This window comes from Cucumis sativus, chromosome 7 (assembly GCF_000004075.3).
Source record: "Cucumis sativus cultivar 9930 chromosome 7, Cucumber_9930_V3, whole genome shotgun sequence".
Classification (NCBI taxonomy): domain Eukaryota; kingdom Viridiplantae; phylum Streptophyta; class Magnoliopsida; order Cucurbitales; family Cucurbitaceae; genus Cucumis; species Cucumis sativus.
The window spans coordinates 17,688,886-17,713,784 of NC_026661.2; the positions used below are offsets into that span (position 1 = coordinate 17,688,886).

At 30.4% G+C, this 24,899-nt stretch overlaps 3 protein-coding genes across 9 annotated transcripts; all 3 read right to left on the bottom strand.

Annotated features, from left to right (window-relative positions):
- Positions 1-7,356: 7,356 nt before the first annotated feature.
- Positions 7,357-10,527, bottom strand: LOC101203178 (cyclin-P3-1). 2 transcript variants are annotated; one of them, XM_031889185.1, is made up of 3 exons: positions 10,511-10,527; positions 7,962-8,376; positions 7,357-7,877 (listed from the first exon to the last, which is right to left on the bottom strand). In XM_031889185.1, exons 2-3 carry the CDS (start codon positions 8,360-8,362, stop codon positions 7,622-7,624), a joined length of 657 nt encoding a protein of 218 aa, XP_031745045.1. In that variant the 5' UTR covers positions 8,363-8,376; positions 10,511-10,527; the 3' UTR covers positions 7,357-7,621. The 2 variants fall into 2 exon arrangements, with proteins under 2 accessions (XP_031745045.1, XP_011659305.1); XM_011661003.2 differs by lacking the exon at positions 10,511-10,527 and adding an exon at positions 10,106-10,214.
- Positions 10,528-13,445: 2,918 nt separating this feature from the next.
- Positions 13,446-18,349, bottom strand: LOC105436161 (hypothetical protein). 5 transcript variants are annotated; one of them, XM_011661004.2, is made up of 5 exons: positions 17,973-18,349; positions 15,952-16,341; positions 15,795-15,878; positions 15,613-15,684; positions 13,446-13,910 (listed from the first exon to the last, which is right to left on the bottom strand). In XM_011661004.2, exons 1-5 carry the CDS (start codon positions 18,021-18,023, stop codon positions 13,719-13,721), a joined length of 789 nt encoding a protein of 262 aa, XP_011659306.1. In that variant the 5' UTR covers positions 18,024-18,349; the 3' UTR covers positions 13,446-13,718. The 5 variants fall into 5 exon arrangements, with proteins under 5 accessions (XP_011659306.1, XP_011659307.1, XP_011659308.1 ...); XM_011661005.2 differs by having other exon boundaries at positions 13,446-13,918; positions 17,973-18,348; XM_011661006.2 differs by having other exon boundaries at positions 13,446-13,927; positions 17,973-18,347.
- Positions 18,350-20,085: 1,736 nt separating this feature from the next.
- Positions 20,086-24,437, bottom strand: LOC101205844 (probable glycosyltransferase At5g03795). Of its 2 annotated transcripts, none has more exons than XM_031889278.1 (5): positions 23,878-24,437; positions 21,823-22,824; positions 21,595-21,725; positions 21,168-21,516; positions 20,086-20,954 (listed from the first exon to the last, which is right to left on the bottom strand). In XM_031889278.1, exons 2-5 carry the CDS (start codon positions 22,726-22,728, stop codon positions 20,286-20,288), a joined length of 2,055 nt encoding a protein of 684 aa, XP_031745138.1. In that variant the 5' UTR covers positions 22,729-22,824; positions 23,878-24,437; the 3' UTR covers positions 20,086-20,285. The 2 variants fall into 2 exon arrangements, with proteins under 2 accessions (XP_031745138.1, XP_011659309.1); XM_011661007.2 differs by having other exon boundaries at positions 23,854-24,437.
- Between the last annotated feature and the right edge of the window lie 462 nt (positions 24,438-24,899).

Genomic DNA, 24,899 nt, shown 5'->3' on the forward strand with positions numbered 1-24,899 from the left:
AATACCTTTGAGTATGCTCAAATGCAAGAACCTATTTTTTGAATTCTCCATTTCTTTTTATATTATCTTTTAGTTTCTCCATTTTCAATTCTTGTTTTCTATTTTTTTTGTGTTGAATTTTTTTTTTAATAATCAAACAAGAATTTTTAAACGAAAAGAAAAGCATAGTGTTTAAAATTTATAATTGAACTAACTATACTTCTTAAAGGATATTTTTTGAATAAAAAGAGGAGTAAGGTTGTTTGTTTTCTCCAAGATGTTGGAAAAGTTTAATCTTTGATATGAGTTTTTGTTGTTTCAAAGTTGCAATATTAATCACTATTCATTTATACATAATCATATAATATATTTTATGAAGTTTAGCTAGGGCCTTTGTGTGTTTGAATGATTTGCCTATTATTAGTTTATACTATATATCCTTTATTGTATCCACTACAATATCTCCCCAAAACAAATATTAGGATAAAGTTGTAATCATTTTAATTGAAAGCATATTTTAACACCTTTATATCCTACAACCTTGAAAAAAAGTTTATTATGAATTTAAATTAAGTGATTGAGTTTTTTAGAGTATTAATTAAGATGTCTCTTAACTAAATATTAAACCTTTAGTTTATAAATAATTGCAATGTAATGTGATGAGTTTCACAAGACTGCTTCGACAAAAGAGGAAGAAGGGGCAAAACTTTATGTATTCAAATCTCTAAACTAATTAGTTAACAACAAATTAGAGTAAAGGAGGAAGAGAAAAGTAAAAGAAAATAATTAAAATAAATATTTTAAATTAGGAATTTAAATGGCTACACTATTATTTAAAATAATAAAGTAAAAAAAAGAATAATGTAATTGAGTTAAAAGGTGAATATAACTGAGTTTCAAATTTACAAGTAGAAATTGGTGCAAGAATGATAAAAATAGAATAATACTTTTGGGAAATGAATTGCAATAGAAGTGATTTTTAATTTAGAAGTTGGAGAAAAAGGTACGACTATGAGCATATACACACGTGTGTGTCTGTTCCATAGTGACACACACGTGCTTTCTCTCTCTCTCTCTCAGGTGTGTGTGTGTGTCTATATATATATATATATATATTTGTGAAAAGTAATATTAGAAAATAAAGATTATGTAAAGATCCTGTCTAGTTTTTGTATTTTTGTAGTTGTTGTTGTTCTTCATTTTCTCAAATCCCACTAAGAAGTAATAACCAATAACTATACTCACTCACATGTCTTGCTCACTCACCATTATATTATATATACAAATTCTATTTTCTTTCATTATATATCACTTGCCCCTTCACACCCTCTAGCCTTCCTCATTTACTTCTCTTTTCTAACATTAATTCTCACTATTAATTCCCATTCCCAACACCAACCTATACCTCTATTCACATTCCTATATACTTCCTTCAAAAATGTTTCTCTCTTCATCAATTTATACTAATCTAAGTTTTAGAAAATAAAGGGTTAACTAAGTCACATTCATACCTTTTTAATTTTCATTTCACCTCTTTTTAACTATTAATTATATACTAAATTGTTACGTTTTAAAATTTAGAAATATAGTTAAAATTACTTTAAAAGATTAAAAAGTTCAACATTTCAATTTTGTAATTTTTTGGACAATTGTTTTAAATGTTAAAATACTTTTAAATATAACAAAATATCACAATCTAATTTTTTGAGTTGAAGGAGTGATTTAATGATATCAATGCCTATTATTAATATCTATTTGGAGAAAAGATAGAGGTGAGGTGGTCACGTGCAGAGAGTGGGAAAGTTGATTGATGTATGTGATATGTGTGTACATTAATGGGAAAAAAGGTTGAGAATATTGCATTGGCAGCCATTTACGTTTAGTAATGGATGTGAACAAAGGACACTGTCAGTAGTGAAAAAGAAAAAGTTTTAATCACATCCCTCTTCGTTTTTTCCTCTATGCTCTTTTTACTCTTTTACCATTTCCACATCCATAATCACCCTTTTCTTTTCTATAAAACCCATGTGATATAAACTTGTTCTAATTTTTAAAAAAAGATATCAGAAGTGTGATTATCTTATATTCTAAAAGTTGAAACAAGTTACGAACTCTAACTACAAGAAATTTACATCTTATGTTTGAAGTTATTTCATAGTTAAAAACATTTTGGTGTTGATGTGATAACTTTAATTAAAATTTTTTTTGTACTGTTTAGTTTGAGAGTGAAAAAAATGTATGAATCATTGAAAACAAAGTCATGAAAGCGTGTATGTCTGAAGTGAACAGTATCATATGATTGTGGAGATATTTAAAGGTTTGTTGTTCCTAATAGAGATAACTTACTTTTTTTCTTCTTAAAATTTTAAGTGTGAGTATCTACAATGCTCTTCCTCTAACACTTATCGGTGCCTAAATATAATTTTAGTAATATTAGGTTATATGCACCAAACCAAGTTCAACTCGATTATTTCTTAATTGATATCTATCATATTTTTCTTTGATTGGTCGACTTAAAAATCATATACCTATACTAGAAAGCATTCATTGTTATCCCATAAAACTAAAAAGTATCTATGTGCAATATATGGAATTATTTTAGTAAAACTTTGACCAATTTGTAATATAATTAACTATTATTGTTATGACCAAAAATATTAATTCTCACTAAAAATTAAACCAACAAAAAGCTGTGCGTTTGAAATAAAAAATCAAAAGCATTTTAAAGTACTTAGGCTCATAGCTTTTCTCTCAAATACTTGATTCTAAAGTTATCAAAAGAATAATTTTTTTTTTTTTAAAAAAAAGTAGAATCAACTATAAAAATGATTTAATATCATGCATTTCTCATTAAAGTAATTATATTCAAAGTTCTTTTTCTTCCTAAAACTACTCCCAACATCATTATTTATATAAGTAGGAAGTAGTTCATTCTCTCACTATAGCTTAAATAATAATGAAGTTAGATTACATACCATTTGGAAAATAAAATAAATGTAAAATTATTTAATATAGTTCCACACATTGCTTTAATATCAATTAAATTAAATATTTAGATTTGGGAGCAATACAAAACTATATTCTTAAACCTTAAATTTATATAAAAAGTATAGTGTATAATTCAAACTTCAAATTGTATCAATTTAAACATCAAACTAATAATTATTTTAAATTAATTTGAGTTATTAATTTAATTGAAATTAGGAAGGTGGTAAGATGATTCTAAACCTGTATTTGATATATTTTTTTCTTGTTGTAGTAATGACATTTATTAATTTAATTATGCTTGCTTACGGATTGTACAATTGAGCCGACCACATTAAATTTGAGAAGCAAAAAACATTAATAAAAAAATCTCCACGTACAGTCATTAATTAATTAAACTTGCGTACTGAAAAAGAAAATTTATATTCTATTTAATAATTAAAAACGCAAGTTTTAAATTTTTATTTAAAGAAACTATGAGTAGAATTCGATAATTTTGAGAGTTTTGTATAGTGAATCAAATTTAATTCGTAATGTGGTTAGAAAAGCATTAGTGCATAAGTGAAATGGAGAATTAGAATGAATTAGTTATGATGAAAATGGAGAAGTGAAAAAACGCGTGGAAAATGTACGAAGTTTAAAACGACGTCGGTTAAGAGGTAGAAAGACGTGGCATCCATGCGAAAAGATATAACCCACGTGTGCATGTATTTATTAGTGGGATCCGACGGCTGAGATTGGTTTTTGACTTTTATCTCAAAGAAAAGAGACAACTGGCATTGGGTCAAACGCGTTTCCAAGTAATCTAGAAATTCTAAAACTCACAAAATGCATTTTTATTATTTAAATTTCATTTCCCTATAAATCTAATTAATTAACCATTCATTAAAACTGATTCCCAACAAAATCATGCTTCTACTTTTTAATTAAAATGAAAACTTTTATGTTTAACAAAACATGGCAATCTATTTTATTTAGTGCTGCAAGTCAACTTATTAATAATTATTAAACAAATAAATCAATGAAATTGATTGATCTAAACTTATTTGATTTACCCAACCTTTTCATTTATTTGATTTAGTGGTGAAGTTGATCGTTACCTAAAATGCTATCATTTCATAAAAAAAAAAGTTATCCATGGTGTTGCAAGCTTAAGAGTAGAAAGAGCAACTAGAAAGTTGAAATAGTAAGGATAAAATAAACTGAAATAGGAGTGGTTAAGTAAGACTAAAATAATTTAGTTGTAAATAAAGTAAATTAAATTGAAGAAAGTATATATAGATATAGATATAGATATATGGTAAGGGGAGAAGTGTAGTACAGTACTGAAAAATGGTGGGTAAGAGGCAGTGGGCAGGTACACAGTAAGAACTCAGTCTATCACGTGGCCACTTCATTTATTTTTCTTTTCTTCCCTAATGCCAAATTCCTATGAGGTGGATTTCTTTTTCTTTTTTATATATTATTCAACATTTCTCCATCCCTTTTCTTTTTTTAATTAACTAACATCTGATCTCGTGAAACTTTTGTTTCTTTCTTCTTCATTTCTCAATTACATTTTTCTAATTCATCCATCTCAAAAGTATATATAGATTTTGGTTGACTAATAAAGTTGCCACCAACACCAAAACGTGCAACGAAACCCAACACCCACCTTCTTATTTCAACATATGGTTTCTTCATGTAGTTCCAAATTTTTGTTTCTCTCAACTACCCTTTATTTATTTCTTCTTTTCTTTTCTTTTATTATCTTTCCAATTGTTATTGTATGAGTTGAAATTGGATCTACTCTATCACATGAGTTAGCGGTAGATGAATGAGTGATTTGAGTCAAATCATCATTTATATGAGGTTTAATCAAACCATCTCTCTTCCAATTATATATCTTTATGCTATATTCTTAATTCGATACTACTTGAATCGCGTGAAAGAAATCGTCGTTTTTAATCTCGAAAGATATTTGTCGAAGTGTTAGAATGATCTTTGTGCGATAATCAAGAAAACATGTGCTTGTCTAACCTAGTATTACACACACGCTCTACGTGATTGTGAAGATTTCTAAACATGTTTATATGTTCAAGGTTTGAGTATTACTAAGTTTATATGATTACTTTCTATCATTTAAGACGGTAAGATATGATTTTTTTCGCTTTTATAGAACAGAATGAAAAACGTCTCATGAGTACTACTTTTTGTTTTTCGACTATCATTATTATGCATGCTATTCTTACTTTAATTTTAATTTAAAGCATATGACGTTTGGAAATATAATTGAGGTTTTCCTCTAATATAATCATCATAGTCCTTATAACTATGTAAATAAGAGTACATATATAGGTTATTGCTTGAAGCTAATATATTATTTAGGTTTTATATATAAAAGGAAAATAGTGAAAATAAAATAAGAGTATTGAAAAGTGAACCTTGGATTCTTTAATTTTTACACTTTGGGTAGATAATGAAATAAGACAATTTTGTTTTGGTGTTTATTGAGAGATGGGGTTAGGAGTGTTGGTGAATGCAACACAAGCAAACAACCAATAAAACAAAGTACAAAAACAAAAGGATATCCAATATAAAGACAACACAATACCCATCAACCCAATTATTGAACTTCTAAACTTTAATTATTTAGTTGCTCCAAAGGAAACTATTCTCAAATATATCAATTTCATTCAATATTTGCACAAATGATTTATGGGTTTAATTCTTATTTGTTTTCAAAAAAATTAGTTATAGTTTCATTTGGTTTCTTAATCCACAGATAATTTAGTCCATGCTTTCATATATTCCTTTCATAAAAGTTGATGGACCAAATGTGTTTTTCAATAAATATTTTTTTCTAATTTAATATTGGTAGTTAATTATATAGTTCAATTTCCTAATTTTACTTTCTTAATAGACTTTTTTCTAGAAGCATTGTAACTTAATCTTTTTATCCTTTTCATTATTGTATATATTCTTTTACAAAGTAAATAATTTTAATTAAGGTTATAGAATCAACGTTGGATATGATCTTCCACTTTTTTCACCATCTTATTTGGAAAATTAAAATGTTTTTTTAAAAGAAGAATTACAATATAATCATAAAATTTTTATTTTTAAGAAAAAGATAAAATTTTAATAGATATTTTTAGCTCAATGCTAAAAGAAGAAATTGTAAATTATTTATTTTTAGCTCAAAATTTTCAATATGTAATATTTATTTTCCATCCCTCTAGATTGCTTTTGTTTCATAATTACCGCACTGCCCCTAAATACCAACTAAAAGCCCACTGAGTTTCAAAGCATTGGCCCAATTACTTCAGGCCCATATGTCCAACTTTTCATTTCTCAACCACTAATTTTATGTATATATTCAATATTTTGTACTTTTATTGTTTTTTTTATAATTAAAAATCACAATTAGTCCCATATTTTTCACAAAGGTAATAATTTTGTTCCTAAACTTAAAAAAATGACATGTTGGTCTCCATGTGTTGAAAATGATTATGATTTAGTGAGTAGAGAGACTAAAATGTTACTTCCAAATTTTAAGGAAAAAATATAAAATTAAATATGATATATATATGTATATATATAGTTGAAATAGTTTTTTATTAGTTACAAAATTATTCAAAACATAAAATCTATTTAATATTCGTTTTAAGAGTTAGGACGATCCTAAATGTATATTTGAAAGAATATTATTTTTTCTTAACTAAAAATGGAAACTATTGTTTGAAGAACGAGAAAATTATCAATTGAGTTTATAATTAAAAAACTCCAAATGATTTACATAAAAGAAAACAACATTGTGATTTGTGATTTTTACACCAATTATGTCATCAAGGATGAAAATATTTAGTTATTCAAATAGTTAATTAATTAAATTTAATCTTAAATCAATTTTATTATACAACCAACCTGAGCACACTGTTAGAACTCATAAACGCTTGACATTCTATTCTCAAACCCAAATTTTCCTACACATTATTCACTATTAAAAATGGAAATTGATATTGTTCTCACGACGACACAGAATTCGTTGGACTTTTCAAATGCTAGAAGAGTTTAAACTGTTTTGAAAGAAGAACAAAAAAGCCTTTTAAATCATATTTTGAACTGAATATTCATATGGAATTAAAATTTATTCCTTTTAAGCTTGCTTGGGTATGTCTTATGAGTTCAACATCTTTTTACCAAACCAAACCAAATTGCTTTAGTATAGTATAGTATGGACCAATTGGGTTCGGTTCGGTATAGATCCATTTTAGTTTGATTTCGTACACTTCACCCATGTTGCTCAAACTCACCAAAATAAATCATAATTACTGCAATCTGAATAGTGAATGAATGATACATCCCTTAATCATACGTTCATATATCTCCTTATTCTAATTCGTAATGAAATAAAAAGTGGCGAACTGCCCCATTCAATTTATAAAAAAAAAATATATATATATATTTTCAAACAGTATTCTTCTACTTCTCCAATGAACTCTCACCGATGCATACATGTAGACAAAGTCACAAGAAAATAGAATTTTTTTAAAAAAAAACCATCGGAAATAATGGCCAACTTTATCAACAATGCAAATTTTCTAAATGAATCATATATGAAGCAATTGAAGGAAGTTGTGATTGATTTTACATACAGTGGTTTGTGGTAAAAAAATCATCTGGCTGTCGTGGAAGCACAAGATTTCTCATCTTTATTTGACCAGTTCTCCTTAATCCTACAGGCTCGAATCGAGCGTTCAATCTGACGTGTTTCAGTGCATTCTTTTTCCAACTGATAACAGTATCGACTGAATGTCTGTATATTCACCTGAAGTCGGAAGTCGATACTAAACAAAAACTTCATCTCCAGTTTGTTTATCTCCGCTGTGCTTACTCCCCCAACTTTCGCATAATAGGCATTGTTGAAGAACCTGCAGAATCGAGTAAATCAAGTTAACAAAGGATCACAAGATAGAATATTCGAGAGGTGCAAATTCTGTATGATTGGCACTTACGAGTCGTCAATGAACTTTGCAGCCAGCATTATGCTCGTTATCAGCAGTCGATGAACGTTGAGAGAAGTTAACTGAATCTCTGTGCACTTGAGGAATCGATCAACATAAATATTAGCAATGACAAAGCATGATGGACTGCAGCCAAAATACTTGAAGATCCGGTCTATGTAACATCGAATACTCAAGGTAGGAGCTCGTAGACCATGAAACATTGTGCGAGCATCTTTAACTTGTGTGGCCTCCATTAGTAATTCATTTTTTTTTACAGATCTTTCTAGAAGTGAAGAAAGAAGCGTGAGAACCCGAGGATTTTTCCGGATTCCTTTGCGCAACGACTTAAGGCCCAGGTTAATGTAGATATCCGAGCAAACATCTTCGACTTCGAGTTCTGAAGCTGCCATCTCCAATCTGCATACTGCATAGTAAAATTTTTGTTAAATTCAGTGATCGAAGTAAGCCAAAGACAGCAATGCAAATCCAGATGCGAGTTCATTGATATACAATTGAATGATTATAAACAGAAGAAACGCTATTCAAAGACAAGGACAGGGCAGATTGACGTTCAAATTTTTGGTTTTTTAAACACAAGTGGAAGAGAAAGACTGCTTAAGGTTATCAGTTAAACGCCTCAAGTAAACCATGATTTCAAGGCCTGGCTGAATTTTTTTTGCAAAGTCTTCACACAAGTTCCAGTAAACTTTTCAACTGAGAATGACTCAAAACTAACTAAACTATGTAGTATATTCGGCGTAAGCTCAAGATAAAATGAGAAAAGGTTTCCTGCAATCACAGGAAAACTCAGCACATTCAAGAATCTAAGTGGATGACCCTTCTGTATATAAACTATTCATCAAAAGTAAACAATTTTCCTTTCAATCCCTATTTCATGAACTCACTCCTAGCATTATGCTCATGCCCTACCCTTACTAATTTCACATGAGACTCCACCAACTCTAAACCCAACTTCTTTGACGATTCCTTCATTTATCGATAAGATGAGGCTGAGAAGCATTGCCAAAGAAATTACAAAAGAAAAAAAAAAACTTTTGCAATGGATAGATAGTAAGAGATTGTATGACTGTAGTAGCGAAAATAAAATGTGAATGTACAACATGAGAGAGTTAAGTTAAGTGTTGAAAAAAGGAGGAAAATCTGTATCATACAAGGCGACTCCGTTCGAACTATATGGACCAAAGGAAAGCTCCATATTCAGCTTCAAGACACAGCAAGCATATTAAGTAACTAAGTTCCCAACTCAAAGGTTACGTCCACCCTAAATCGACATTGAGAAACACCAAGGATGTTGTTAATTCATTAAGGTCATGTTTGAATTTTTTTTTGTTTTTAGTTGTATGTTATTTAAAATTTATGCTCATTTCCTTTCCAATATTTTAATTATGGTCTTCACCTTCGTCAAAGAAACACTTGAAGTTCCAAGTCAATTTCGAAAAACAAAAACAACCTTTTCCAAAACTACTATCTTTCAGCTTTCAAAACTTTGCTTAAACAGTAGCAAACAGATAACTAAACACAAAAGCTTAGGAGACTGAAGTGCGTATAAGCTTAATTTTCAAGAACCCAAAACTAAAAATAAAATAGTTATCAAAAGGAGACTAAGTTTTTCAACTTAGAGGTTACAAGTTCTTGTTTTCTTTCATGTTCTTAAGTTTAGCCAACAGGAATTTCAGGTTCCTTCAAGTTTTAGTCTGAGATATAATTTCACTTTCAATTCAACTTAGAATGACCAGGAATCCCAAGTTCTTATCCAAAAACAGCCTAGAACAAGCCAAATCTAACTTCCATCATCAAGTATAATAACAAAAAAGAAAAACAGGGGAAACAAATCATTTCCAGTGTTCTCTGTAGTACTAGAAGAGATTTGAATATTACACAACTCAAGTTCATAAAGTTAACAAGAACCAACATACAACTCAAGAAGCCAAAAGAAACAAACCCCAAATCCTAGTACCAACAGAGTAACCTAATCCCTAAAAAGTTGAAAACAAATTCAAATTTGCATCCAAGTCCCAGATCCCAAAAACAGAAACTTCAATGAGTCCAACAATTTCCAATAAAACCCAAATCAAATCTGAAAAACATAAGAAAAAAAGAAGAAGAAGAAGAAGAAGAAAGAAGAAACTTACAGAAGAGGGAATAATAATGGAAGAGAGTAAATGGGATGGTTGTTTGAGCTACATTAGAGGCAAAAAAGGGGAAGGAGAAGAGAATCTGAATGAGATGGAAGAAGAAGGATTAAGAAATTGTAATGAAGCTTGTTATGTGCTCTACCTTCCATGTTCCTTCCCCCTTTTGCTTTTTTAGCTCAAACTTTTGGATTTAGAGAAATATTGGGTTTTCAAGTATTCTTCTTTTCCTTCTCTCTCTATACATCTTCACATGGACACTTGGGAAATTCTAAGAACAACAACTTTTTCTAACTACAAACTTTAGAGATTGAAAGGAAGATGAAATAAATAATGCAAAGGGTCAAATTATGTCCAAAAAAAAAAGAAAAGAAAAGCAAAGGGCAATTAATTTAATCTTGTTGCCTTATCTCTTTAGTGTAGAGGTGGTGGGAGGCGGAATTTAGCGGCCCCAAGTACTTGTTCTTCTAATACTCACGGTGTGATATTAAATATCAAAGCTCACATATTCATCCACTACAAAATATAAAAATGAGTCCTATTTCATTACTTTAAAAATTGTTTACCTAAATTATTCAATTATACTTACACATGGATTTTGAAGTTAAAATGGAGAAAAGAATAAATTTCATTGCCAAAAAAGAAAGACATCATTTCCTATCAAATAAATTGATTTGTTACCAAATGGAGGTTTAAGATTCCACTGAATTAAATGTAATTTTTTTTGTTAATCATAATAAATATTCCACTTCTTCAAAATAATTAATGTCATTGGATAAATAAATAAAGGTCAGCTCATTAATTAATAATTAATTATAGCTTTATTAATGAATTTTAGTTGATTCACATCACGTCCAACTCTCTTTGTAATTTCTACATTTACTTTCACATTCAAGGAAAAACAATAAGTTATATTATACATTTTTCTTTTTAACATTCTTAACACAATTTATTCATAGCTTTTAATAAACATGACAATAAAATAAACACCATTAGAAGCTTACTACCTATCATTCATGATTTATCCATAATTAGATATACCATTATAAAACTCCATTTACTTTAAATTACAAATTATAATATTTGGATGGTAAGTTTATAATTGAAAATTTGTCAAAAATAGTAAAATTGATATAATCCAAAACTTTGCTATAGTTGGTAAATATTTTAATATATTTTGGTATTTTAAAAAATGCACTATGATAATATTAAATTTTCATCAATTTAGGGCACTATTAGTGAGTATGAATTGTGATGATTACTAATACTAACCATAGTTTATAAAAGTTTCCGCAACTTAGGGCACTATTAGTGCATCACTTTTTTCAATAACATTGATTGATAAACAAACTTTAATTTTGCAAAAGTTTTTTCTTTTCCTTTTTGGAAAAACAAATAATTACTCACTTTTTTAAAAAACAATTATCATAATATATTTAAAATTGGATTGAGACTGACATTCAGCCAAGAATAAAGAAAACAAAAATCCACCCCATATAAATAATTATAAATGTTTCTCTAATTCATATATATATATATATATCAATTATTGTACCACATCACTAATAATTATCCAATGAGCCCTTTTATATAAAAAATTATCTTCAACAACCTCCTTTAATCAATCGAGTAATATAAGAGACAAATTAAATAAATAAAACTAACATAAACTCAACTTTAGTTCAATTAAATATGACATATACTTTGGTTTAAATCCTCTCTCTCATATGCTGTCCAACTCCATATGCATAAAATGTCTTTTTCAATTTTTAAACACTAATTATATCTTATATGAAATTTTATATAAGAAAAAACACTATATAATAAATACACTAAAAAATGTTAAAAAAATATTTGGATGTTTCACTTGTATTTCGATATCATTCCCTGCATTTGCATTTGCATTTGTAGCAATAAAGAAATAAGTGACTTTTATGGAGTAAATATGTAAATTTAAAAATTGTATTAAAAAAACAAAAATAAAAAATAAAAAATAAAAAGTAATATTATTAGATAAAAATTGAGAGAGGAAGTTTGCGAGTTTGGTTGCATTTTTTTAAAAATACATTTGTTAGATAACAAACGAGGGTTAGAAAATAAGTTAAAGTTTCACGTCAGATACATTTTTTTTATTAAAAAAATCAAATTACCTTCCTTAAATTTGATATTTGAAGAAATAAAATTATTAAAATTTATGAATAAATCTTATATTTAAAAAAAGAAAATCATTAATGTTGGGAATAAAATCTAATATTGGAGTAATTTATAATTTTTTTTATATATTTGGGAAAAGAAATATATTTTTTTGGTAATAAAATTATTGATACTTGAATTAAAAAATATTTCGTAAAAATAGTTGTAATTTGCAAGAATCAATATTGACCTAGCGATTTTGGGTGGAAGCACAACCACTACATAAAATCACAATTAAGTTAAAATAAAACATTATTTAATATATATTTATTATACTTTGACACTTTGAAATTAATATTTAAATAAAATAATCGATAAATGTGAGATGCTCGTGGCTGCCCTTAATAAACTCACCTCTGATTTTATACAATGTATTTGAACATCACTCGACTTCTAATAGTTTCTATTCTATTCATAAATTTTAAAATTGGCTTCCAATCAATCTTTAAAATTTAAAATTACTTTTATTTTAGTCAATTCATTGTGTATAACGTATTAATATACGCATAAAATCATATAGTCAAAGTCTAATCAACATATACTGTTTAACAAATAAACTTTACCTCTACATACAAATCAAACAAAAATTTTGTAAATCCAACCCGTGATTTTGTGATGAACCAATTGAAATCTAAGTTTAAAATTTGATTAATATAGCTTTATATTTTACGATTTGTTCGATTTTATTATATACATTTTTAAATTTTAATTGATGTATTTTCAATATATTTTTAAATTATTTTTTTTGAAATTGATTGAATAATAATAATTTTTTATAAAAGAACAAAATACGTGAATATATTTTGAAATTTATAGAGAAAAATGTCAAATTAAAAGTGTATGTGACTAAATATAAGATATATTAAAAAAAAAAAAAGAAAGTGAAGGCGCCACGGTGGCAAAAGAAACCACTGTCGGCACAGCTGGCAAGTGTCGGCACCGACACCACAAAAACTAAGTGCCACCTCATTCATTTTGAAATTTTAACTACATTTTTTTTATCTAGTCGGATTTTGTTTTAAAAAATAATTTCATGTCATTTTAGATTCGAAAATGCTTTAATAACTCACCTAGATTTTGAATTGGAATTTATCCTCCCCATCCATATATTAACTGTTCTTTAAGATTAGTTCATCATAGATACAAGTTTTCAACATGGAAGCAAATAACCTTTTCTAAAAAAAATATAATTCCAAAATGATTATATACCTTTTAAGAAACTTCTCCCAATTCACCAAATTGAACATTTTTCATTCACTTTTCATGGCTAATGAAAGTGCTTTCTGTACTGCTTATATGGTGTAACCCACCCCTCCCAAAAAACATCTACAAGAACTTTAAGTTGACAAAACAAGTCTAACTAAAGAGCAACTAAGTACAGAGTTATAACACCATCAGGAGTGAACCCATATTCTCTACTTCAATTTTGTTTGTTGAACTTCTTTCTCTTACTTGGAGGGGGAACACCTCCAGGGTCCAGAGATGTAGTCTTCTCCAGTTCTGGTTGAGAAGTAGCTTGAATTGAATCCGAAACTCTCAAACCCTTCGGGATCACAATCACATCCTTTAACTTCTCCAACATTTCAAAAGCATCATGATTCCCATTCTTGTACTGCACAACTTTCAGAGCTAAATAATTAAGTACTGTTATGTTGAGCTCACATAAAAAATAAAATAAATAAAGAGAGAAAAAACACGAACACGCAACGAACACACACCTAGCTGCTTATACCAATATAGATATTATTCTAACTCTATATGCCTTGTCATTTTCTTGCGTAATTGGAACGAATAAAATTGCGACCCAAATACTCTCTTGCTAATAGTTTTCAAAAGTGGCCCTTGATAATATGCAACATTTATAACCACTAAACAACAATTGCTTAAAGATAACAAAGTCCACAACTTAAAAAAGTCTGACACATGACACCATTTAGAAATGGACATAACACAACATAGACCATTAAAAATGGCAACAAATCATTTTCAGAAACTAATAAATGTACATTAACAACATAAAATGCTCGATCACATCATATTCTTAAGAATATTTTGGCATACTAAGACCCTATTTCAACAAGATTATTTTGTTAAATCACTATTTAGTTTTCTCACATCACATTTCCCATCTCCAGTTATGTCTTTGGACTTGATACATATAACCCAAGAAAACTGTTGTGTTATTCTTGTAGCAATCATTGTAACCTTAACATTTACTACTAACAAACATTTAAATCTTGTCATTCCTAAGGTTTAATGGGCTACCTTAAATAACGGCAATTCTTAAGCATTGATATTCTTCAAACTTTAGTAAGAATTGTCCCAAAATACAACATTCTTTGTTGCAACAGAGCAATCTAGCTTCTTCCTCACTTTTACATTAGAAGAGGGATCTAGCTTCTTCTTCTTTTTATCTGTGTCCAAACTTGCATGTACCTCGACTATGTTTATCATACAACTGCAGACCCTACTATATGGTTGCTTAAGAAACTCACTAAATCCTAGGTCAATGGACATCCTTTTCCACCAGGACTGTAAGGTCTGATGACTTTCTACCCATCAGATAAGAGAATTACAAACCTGGAAGTGGCTCTTTAGCAACACTGGAAACTGGACAGTTCTTTGAGTAATATCGTTCATGATACACTGGAATTTACTTCAACATTTTTTTTTTTTTGAGTAACATCGTTCTAAGGGAAACCCGGAGTTGGTTTGGAAGGCTAAAATCTCTGGAAAAGTGAAGATTTTCATATTAACTCTTCTGCTGGGTGAGTTTAACATGGCTAACAAAATGCAAAGCAGGAACCCCCTGCCTTGCTTATTCACCTCTCTAGGTGTACCTTGTACCATGGTAATGAGGAATGCCATTTCTCTCCATGTTTGTGGGAAAGACTACTGAGGAAATCCAATATGCGTTGGGTCTTCAATATCAATGTGCAAGAAAAAGTAGAGCAATTTATTGGTTACAACATCGGAAGGCATTTTTGGAAAGTTCGGAAAAATCGAAACCATAGAATTCCTTTTATAGCAAGGAGGGTTGTTGCTTTATTGGAAAGAGATTAGGATTTTGAGTTCTACGATTAATGATCCCTTCTTTTGTAGGCAGGTCATGAAATACTATCTTTCTAATTCTTATGACCAAGCTCAGGCGCTCTTTTACGAATTTAGAGCTCTTTAGGAGATTTCTTATGTACATTTTTATTCTATAAACACAAAGCTTCTTTGTTTCCTTTCCCAAGCAAAAATGTAAAGAAGAGAAACGTCCATGCAGATCTAATAGCTATGGCACCACAAGTGAAATTTGATATACGTACTGCTTCGTATCGGTCAAGAGCGTTCTCCAATTTCTGAGTAAGAACTCGATTTTCTTCAGCTAGTTCTTCAATCTGCACATAAGCAAATAGTTGTTAAAATAAAACAGTTCTTTAATGAACTCAAGTTGGCCCTCATGAAAGCTTGAAGAAAAGAATGAGAAGATGGAAATGACTTGTAAAACCTTCTTCTGGGATGCTATATACATGCTCTTGTAATTCATTTCAGGTGTAGGTATCGTTTCCAACGGGAAGGATCTTTTAATAACCTGTTGATTTTCACTAATTAATGAGCATAATCATTCCACTTAAAAACACAACAGAAAAACAAATGCTCTATACCTCGGTCTTTATTGAGTCTAAAGTATGGCCATGTGCTTCAAATAGGTTCACAATATAGTCAAGTTTCCCTTCAAGTTTCCTTTCCTTCACCATTAACTCTGGGCTATCTTTCTCTTGTTTGAGAGGTGGCAAACTTTTCTCGTGGTTAGTCGGCAACTCATCTTCTTCATCACTTTCACTAAGAGTAATCTCTTCAATGACATTCTGTATTTTGAGGTTACGAGGTGTAGAATTTTGGATACGTTCAGAGCGACGGATAGAGAACCTATTCACTTTCCTTTTAGAAGTACTTTGGCTGGTCAATGGTGATTTTATCTTGTTCAAGGATATATTGGTACTTTCTGGTCTCTCAGAGGCAGTCATTGTGCTTTCTTGTGCTGCTTCTGTGATCTGCAAAAACAAATCATCTTTTCAGGCTTTGATTTTATAGTGTACAACACCAGCAGATAAATTCGAAACTTATAATTCATTCTACCACTTCTACGGTTTCAAATTTTACTCGAAAGAAGGAAAGGTCACACAGACAAAAAAAAAAAAAAAAAACTTGAAGTGAGCTAGAAAACATTAAGACTGGATGAACACATTGAACCTTTTTAACTCAACACAATTTGATATCACAAATTGATGCAGAAATAAAACGCCAATAAATTATCAATAAACAAAAATACATTAATTAAAGGCATTGTAGCAGCCTAGGACCACAAGTGAAGAACAGAATATACATGAAGATGTCCCAATTAAACAGAAGTACGTAATAAGAGCACCAATCACAAGCGCACAACCAACTCAGGGACTGGAATAGGAAAAGTATGTGAACGAACTCCATTTTTTAGTGATAAAAAAAGAGAGAAAATTTCCATAAAAGTAATTTGTCTCAAAAAGAAGAACTGAGCACAACTTCCTCTAGCATTGCCCACAAATTTGAGCATTGAGCAACAGAGACGCCAAAACTCAAAAGCAGGCTATTGATGCAACATGCTTCAACAGGCGGTCTAAATCCTTATAAGCAGGCTATTGATGCAACATGCTTCAACAGGCGGTCTAAATCCTTATAAGCAGGCTATTGATGCAACATCCTTCAACAAAGGTTTTAGTTGTTTAGGCGTTTTGAATTACATCACTCAAGAATCAAGGAACGTTCATCAGAAATGTGATGCTTTCATAAAAAATGCTCCACTCAAACTTGTTCCAATCTACACACAAAACGCAAAATCCCCACAAAAACAATCCAGTTTGGAGATACCATTCTAAGGGTTTCAAGCTCTTGAATTTAACTTAGGTCTCATTTTATAACCATTTGGCTTTTGGTTTTTGAAGGCTAAGCCAACTCCCTCCCAATTTGTCACAATGACTGGATTCTTTCAAATTTTCAAAAAAAGAAAAAATAATAATGAAACTACTTTTTTTACTGTTCAAAATTTAATTTTTTTTTTGAAACATTAGTAAAAAAATATATAATAATGCAAGAAATTGAGCGGTCACTTAATTTTCAAAACTTAAATCCCAAAAAACCAAATGGTTACCATACAAGGTTTTAATAACTTAAATCCCTTATTCAACCTCAACGAGTCTGAAGTAGGCAAAACCTCCTCATGATAAGTGAGATAGATAGCTAATGTGCATGATGCAAAAGAAATTAGGAACCATGAAGCAAATAAGTGAACTATAAAAAAAAAAAAGTTTGGAATGCGACAAAGTCCTCCCATTGACTGGCTAGATAAGAAGAAGACAACATGTTTATAAACAAGGGGCAGTTACAACTTAAAATTTTACAAGGAAAAGATCATTAGGAGATGATTACTTTCATGTTATAATCCATCTTGAAATATTCACCACTGCAAGAATAATCAACCTAAAAAGCAAAAAATAATTACAAAATACATATCTGAAGACGTAAAACTAGTTTTCTATTAACAACTTCAAATTTAAACAGCTAATTCTAAAAAAACAAACAGATTAAGAGTTAGAAACAAAAATGAATGCAAGAAACAGCACAAGAATGTGAGTTAAAATCACGTTACCAATGCAGCATTTGCCTCGGATTTTGCAGCCTGAGATTGTTTCTTCCTCATTTTATGGACGTAAAGAGAAACCCTTTTGAAAAAAAGAAAAAAAAAAGATCAAAACATTAAAAATTCCCACCAGTGTTTACGTTTCAATCGAATGGGAACAACCCCAATTGAGAAATTGGGAAAAAGGAGTAGGAGGGCTAATTTATTACGGAGGATTTACAAAACCCATTTCGATTATGATCCCATTTATTTATTACAGAAGAGAATAAAAAAGAGCGTCATTAAGAACCCCTTTGCTGAAAATGGAATCTTCAAATTTCAGAAGGTCTGAGCATTTGGAGCTCACAATTATGGTGCCTCCAACTCCATCAATATTATTCCCTTCAAATTTTTGGGTGGGTTTTTGTTTGAAGAAATAAATAGAAAAGAGTTTTGTGATTAATTAAGAAAATTACTGATTATGAATTATCAATGGGATAAATTTTGGAAACGGTGAGAAACGTTTTTTCATGTGAAAACTCTTTCCCAACTTACTTCACTGTTCTTAGGTAATCTTTTCAAATCTCCGTTAATTATTATATCTTTCCAAAATTTCTCCCTATTTAGTTATCTTTGCTAAATTATAATGTAATTTTTCAAATATTTAACGTAAATTTCTGTTTTCATAGCCAAAATTTCAAATGGGTTTTCAATAATGAAAATAAGTTTTTTCAAATCGATTAACAATTTTAAAATTTGAATTTACTTTCCCCAAATATGGGTGTGTAACATGGTGAGATATACGAGAAGGCCCCAAAGAAGATAAATTATATATATAAAAAAAAAACAATTTAATATCGCTCGAAATGGAAGGAAGAAGAAAATATTTGAGCGAGGTTTTTAAAAACGATTTCAAAAGGTAAAACTCTTGGATTTAAAGTTTTACTTTTCTATGTTTAATGAATTGCTCGATAATATAATGATTCTCTCCTAATCTCAATGTTGAATACATAGAAATACGAAATTACCTTTCAAATGGACACAAATTTAACATTATAATCATATTATAACAACTAAGATTTGGTAGTTAAGGAAAGATATATGTTGAAGCTTTATAAAAATATTCATCCAAAATTCCAACCGTTTTTAAAATCTTTCTAAATTTTATACCAAATCGTAACCAATTGTTTTAAAATTGTATTTAGATTTTTTTAAAAAAATTGGTTAAAATTTAAAAAATTTCAAGTTTTCTTCAAATTTTGTATCATTTTTTAACACAATTTCTTAAATCTTTAGCCTAATTAATGTGTTTCATAATTATATAAACTTTCAAATAAATTTTCAACAACGTTTTTATATAAAATTTGGGAAACTTACTGTAGAAAATTTAACGAGAATAAAATTGTACTACAAAAATCCAAAATTATCATTTTTTTTAGGTTATTTCATACAATTTTGCCCTAAACTGAGTTGCATATCATTTTTATTTTCAAATGTGTGTCATCTACGTAGTTTACCAATTATTTTTTAATATTTGATTTGATAAAAAAGATTGGTTAAAATTTAGTGGGAGACGTGGGAAGATTTGTAAAATGGTAGAATCAAGGTCATTGGGGCAACGAATTTTTTAATTAACCCTATTCTTCCCTGGCCCCTCTCAATCGATTAATCATTGTGGTTTTGAAATTTAGAGAAAAAAAAGGGTAATTTTTGTCCATAAGATTTTTTCATTTTTTCATTGCATTATTTTTTTATACATTTTATAAATACTTTAGTTGAATTAAATAAAATATAATTGAGAGATAGTAAAAAATTTTTTAAAAATTTTAAAAAATTTAATGGGCCCATTTCTACCTTTAAAATTTATAAATATTTTACTATTTTTAAAAATGACTTTTAAAGTCCTCTTTTACCTCATTTCTTTAGAAATTCAAACTAATTTTCCTATTGATCCTTCGTCTCTTAATCCCCTATTATCCATAATTAATATGTATTAGTTTAGTTGGGATTGGGTGGCCAAAGTTATACAAAAAATTATTGCCACAGTTCCAACAGCACTTACAACTTTTTATGTCAAATAATTAAAAAATAGCAACACTGAATTGATTTTTTTTACCCAAAAATATAGTGTATAAAAGCAAATAAACAAAAAAAAAAAACTTATTAATTAAAAAAAATAAAAGAATAAGGTATATCTGTGTAGACAACTATAAATTAATAAAACAATACAGAACCTACCTCTATACAAAGAAACTCTGCTCACTAAAACCATTTTCAAAAATATGAAATTAGAATTACACTAAAACTTCGCACCACCTTCTTCTTAGAGAAGAATGAAAAAAATCACAACTTTGGAGTTATTTGGTATAGTCTGTTGTACCAAATGGAGTGTAATATCATATGAAACATATCATACTTTTGAGGCTTTGCATGCCATAGAAAATGAGGCTGCAACTTCTTCACCCTCATTTGCATCTCCCTATACCTTTTCTCTGGTATTGAAAGGAGGATTTTCTTCAGATTTGGAATGTCTTTCTCTGCTACGAAAACCGCAAAAGATTCCCAGTTAAGAACCTCGAACAGCGGAGGCACAAAGTTATCTGAAATGATCACAGGAACACATTCGTACAATATGGATTCGACGACTCGGGGGCTGTTGACTTCGTAACCTTTGGCACAGATGCAGTATTTGCTGTTCTTCATGTGCCACAGGTAGTTCTTGGAACCTTTGACCTTTGGCATAGGGCCAGAAATTTTCATGTCGGGGTCTTTCCGTTCCCAATATTCCAGGAGAGTTGACCGCAAGTAGCCGTGCATGCTTCCTGCAAAGAAGGCGAGGATCGGCCTCTTTGATGAAGGATTGCCACCAACATCTCTTAGTGGATTCCGGGCAACGCGGACAAATGTTTCGGGGAGGGATACATCCTTTCCAAAAACGAAACCTTCTTTGACATCAGAGTTGCACAAAGCTCTTATGCACTTCGCCATATATTTCCTGGTTTCTGCAGGCGCCTGAGGTCATCGCATATATACGTTAGCAAGTCGAATTAACAGTATTCTAATTCATGGTGATCGAGAGGCTCAAAACACACATTACAAAAAAATGCACAGCAGTCTTCTCTTGTCCTAGCACATGCAAAATCTAAAAACTGCAATATATGAAATGCAAATTTGTGTCTAGGAAAGGATATGAGCGTAAGTGACCAAAATGAAGAGGGGAAGTACCCAGTCGTGACACGCAACGAGAAAATGATCGGCTCCTCCAGTTCTGTTCCAGTGAGGATATTTTGCAGCAATGAAGTCCAAGTAGTTCTTGAGGTGTTGTATTAGGTTCTTATGGCTGTGCGAGTCACGCACATATAAGACCTCTTCCAATTGCCGAGAGCTGAACGGCAAGTAAAATAGATGAGCTTTTCTTGGGTTTTTTGTAACGAATTTTTTGTTTGATTCTAGTATCTTCATGAACCAACCCTCAGAAGCATAGATACTCTGGAGCGGACCCTGGTGAAATATTGGTCTCGCTCCTTCTCTATATATATACACTTTGAGAGTACTCTCCATTAGTTCATAGCTCCTGCAAAATAGGATGCTACATAAATAAACAACATCTAGCTATTTGCAAAATTGAGTCCATGCTGGAATTATAGGGAACCTTTTGAAACGAGAAATATTTTGAAACAGAGGAGCGTAAAGATTTGGGTCATTATCAATCACAGGTGCATTCTCTATCTGTAATTTTGCTTGCAGCAGTTCTTGATCAGCAGTTGAAGACCAACTTGGTACCTGTAAATAATTAAAGTGGTACACCAGAGAATTGTTTAAACCGATTTCGATTTTGAGAGAGACATGCCATTAAGACAGAAAATGTTTCAGCACTTACAAGTGGACTGTTCGACCGACTTTCAAACAACAAATTGTTCATATCAGCTATTGTATATACTCCTGAGAAAGGTACTTTTGGCACTTTCTTCTCCTTAGAGACTGACTTGTTTTTCGATGTACTGCTATCACTATTTGATTGCTTAGTTTTCTCACTCTTATCAGGTTTATCAGAAGGGTCGGGAGCATTTGGTCCAACAAACACATCGTGGCTTGATGTATTTGAAGCATTATTACTTGTATTCCCCACTATCAATAAAGATGAACTAATAGGTGGAACTGCAGGCGAGGCTGCATAATTATTGCCCCTTGATATATTCATAGCAATATTACTTGTATCCCTCACTATCCATGAAGATGAACTTGTTGGTGGAACTGCAGGAGAGGTTGCAAAGTGACCTGATTGATTATTATACCCTAATGTTGAAACATAGCTTTCTGTCCCATCTGTTCCCATTGAATCATTTCTTAAAGACTTGTCTTTCCCATTGAAGCTTTGATAATTTCCTTGCAAAACTCCATCTATAGATTCATCATCAACTGTAGCATCATCAACAGGCTCCATTAAATCTCCGGATGAGGAAGTATTATTACCATCATCATCTATGTCCAATTCTAACGACTCTTTCAGGGTATGATCTTGTTCTGGTATAAATTCATTCTCTCTTTGTTCTTCAAGTGGGGAATCAGCAACAATCTCAGTCTTCAATTTTGGTTCACCAACAGGGGATTGGGAGCTGCCTTCTTCGATAACCGAAACCTTACCAGCAGAAAGTAAAGAAGACAGAGAAAACCCATATGGAAGCTCAAAACATTGAAAAGCCAAAATCATAGCAAACATCAACCCCATCAGCCACAGCACTTTTTTTGTACCGATTCGTGATATCAAAAAGAGTTCTTGACCCATTTTGAAAAACCGTGTGATTGATCCTTTGAAGACTTCCAATGACCATAATCAAACCTTGCAGATATTTTCAAACCCCAGACCAGGATGGAAAACACACTGTCATGAATATTAAAAAGGAAAATTATAATATGATTCATTTCTCTGTTAATATACCAAGAATAAAGACAGCAACCACAAGCAATCATGGAAGAAAAAAAGAAAAAGAAAAAGAAAAACAAACAAAGCTAAAAAAATTGAAATTATAACACCATCATGCACTAAAAGTAAAAATACTGGCTGGCTCATTCAAGGTTTTCACATTGAATTCATTGCCATTAAAGTAAAACGGATCTACAAGATTTGTAAGATTTGTCTCACCAACATCAGAAGAATTTCTAACTTGAATGAAACCAACTAAAAGAAAAAGATTCCTCCGTTATTATGATGAAAGATGAAACACCTTGCTATAGATATCAAAAGGAAAAAGTATAACATGATTCATCCCTTTGCTAATATACCAAGAACAAAAACAGCAAGATATACATTAATGGGGGAATAAATCAAATAGATAAATAAATTTCGGAATTCTAATTCCATCATGCTATAAAAGCATCATTAATGTTTCAATTAAGCACAATAAGAGCTGATAATGGTAGAGTTACTAGATTTATAACATCCATTTTTCTAAATTGTAAGTTGAAAAAAATCATTCACGAAGCAATTCCATCAATATTTTAAAATGCTGTTGTGCTGCGTTTAATTTCTTCCATTTTTGAATTTGGGCAAAGCATGAAGTTAATGAAAATCAACTCATATGAAGGTAATCATCCATCTACAAGCAAGCAGAAACCCAAGATTTCAAATCTATAACAACAACAAAATCAAATTGAAAAAAAGAAAAAAAGAAAAGAATAGAATCAAGACAAATTGAACCGATGATCTGGTGCATGCAAGAAAGCAAAACGCAAACAAAAAACCCACGAGAGCCACATCCATTAACACAAAATACAGTAAAAAAAAATTATTAATCGAATTCCTAAAACCCAGAGACGATCTCAAATAACACATCAGAAAACACTTGATTCCTCTACAAACCAATCAAAATTTCCAAAGTAAATAAATTAAAAGAGAAAAGAAGATTCAAACCTTCCGAAAAAGAATTGAACTCACGAAATGGTTTTCGAGGGGTGGCTTGAAGAGTTGCGATTCAGAGTAGACTCCTAAATTTATTTTCTGGGATCGATTCACGTGGTTTCTCAGGATCGAAACAAATAACGAAAATGGATTCGATAACCGAGGAGCTACGTGGCTTCTACAGGACTGAGAAAATGGTTGGAGAATGTGAAGAAATTGAATGTGAAGTGTTGTTTTGCTACTTTGCTTGCTGCTTATGCTACTGATTTTGGTGCCTTTGTGTTTCGTGTTAAAAAATTAAATTTAATGGTTTTGGAAGAAAGAAGGCCGGAAAGGAGAGGGCGTGGATTAGATGTTGCCGGTGATGAGGGACCGCCGCCGCCACCGATTCGGTCAAAAGAAACGGCGGTATCGGTCGCCGTCACTTGGGCCTAAACCAACGGTTTCATTTGTCTCGCTTTCTTACAAGCTGCCGAGGAAATCGCTTTCTAAATCTTTGTTTACGTTTTTTATTTATTTCTTATTATTTTGTAAATTCTTCAGTACATTTGGTAATGTTTTTGGAAATAGCTTAAATCATACTTTTCTTCTTAGTAGAATTAAATTATAAATTTGGTCATTCTGATATGGGAGTTTTAATATTTGGCATCTTTTTTTTCTATCCTCCAATAATTTCTATAGGATTAATTTTGGAATTGGTATTTTCAAACTGTGGAGAATGGTCTATTAATTTTGTCATAATTATAATCAATTAATTAGATATATTTAGAATTAGTTTAAAATTTTATGTAAATTAATGCCCAATGGTCAATACTCTTCTCATTTACGGTATTTAATATGGATCTTTAATTTAAATCTTAGATTCTAATCAATTATTCTGACTACAATCCTAGGTCAACTTTTATGATTTAGAGTATTTATATTAGCCATTTATTATATTCAATTCCAATAAATATATATGTAAAAGTGAAATTCTAGGGGTGAGAGAGGGAGAGGGAGAGGGAGAGGAAAGGACTCTCTCCATGTTTGAGGACAAAGACTAAGGAGAAAAGGAATAA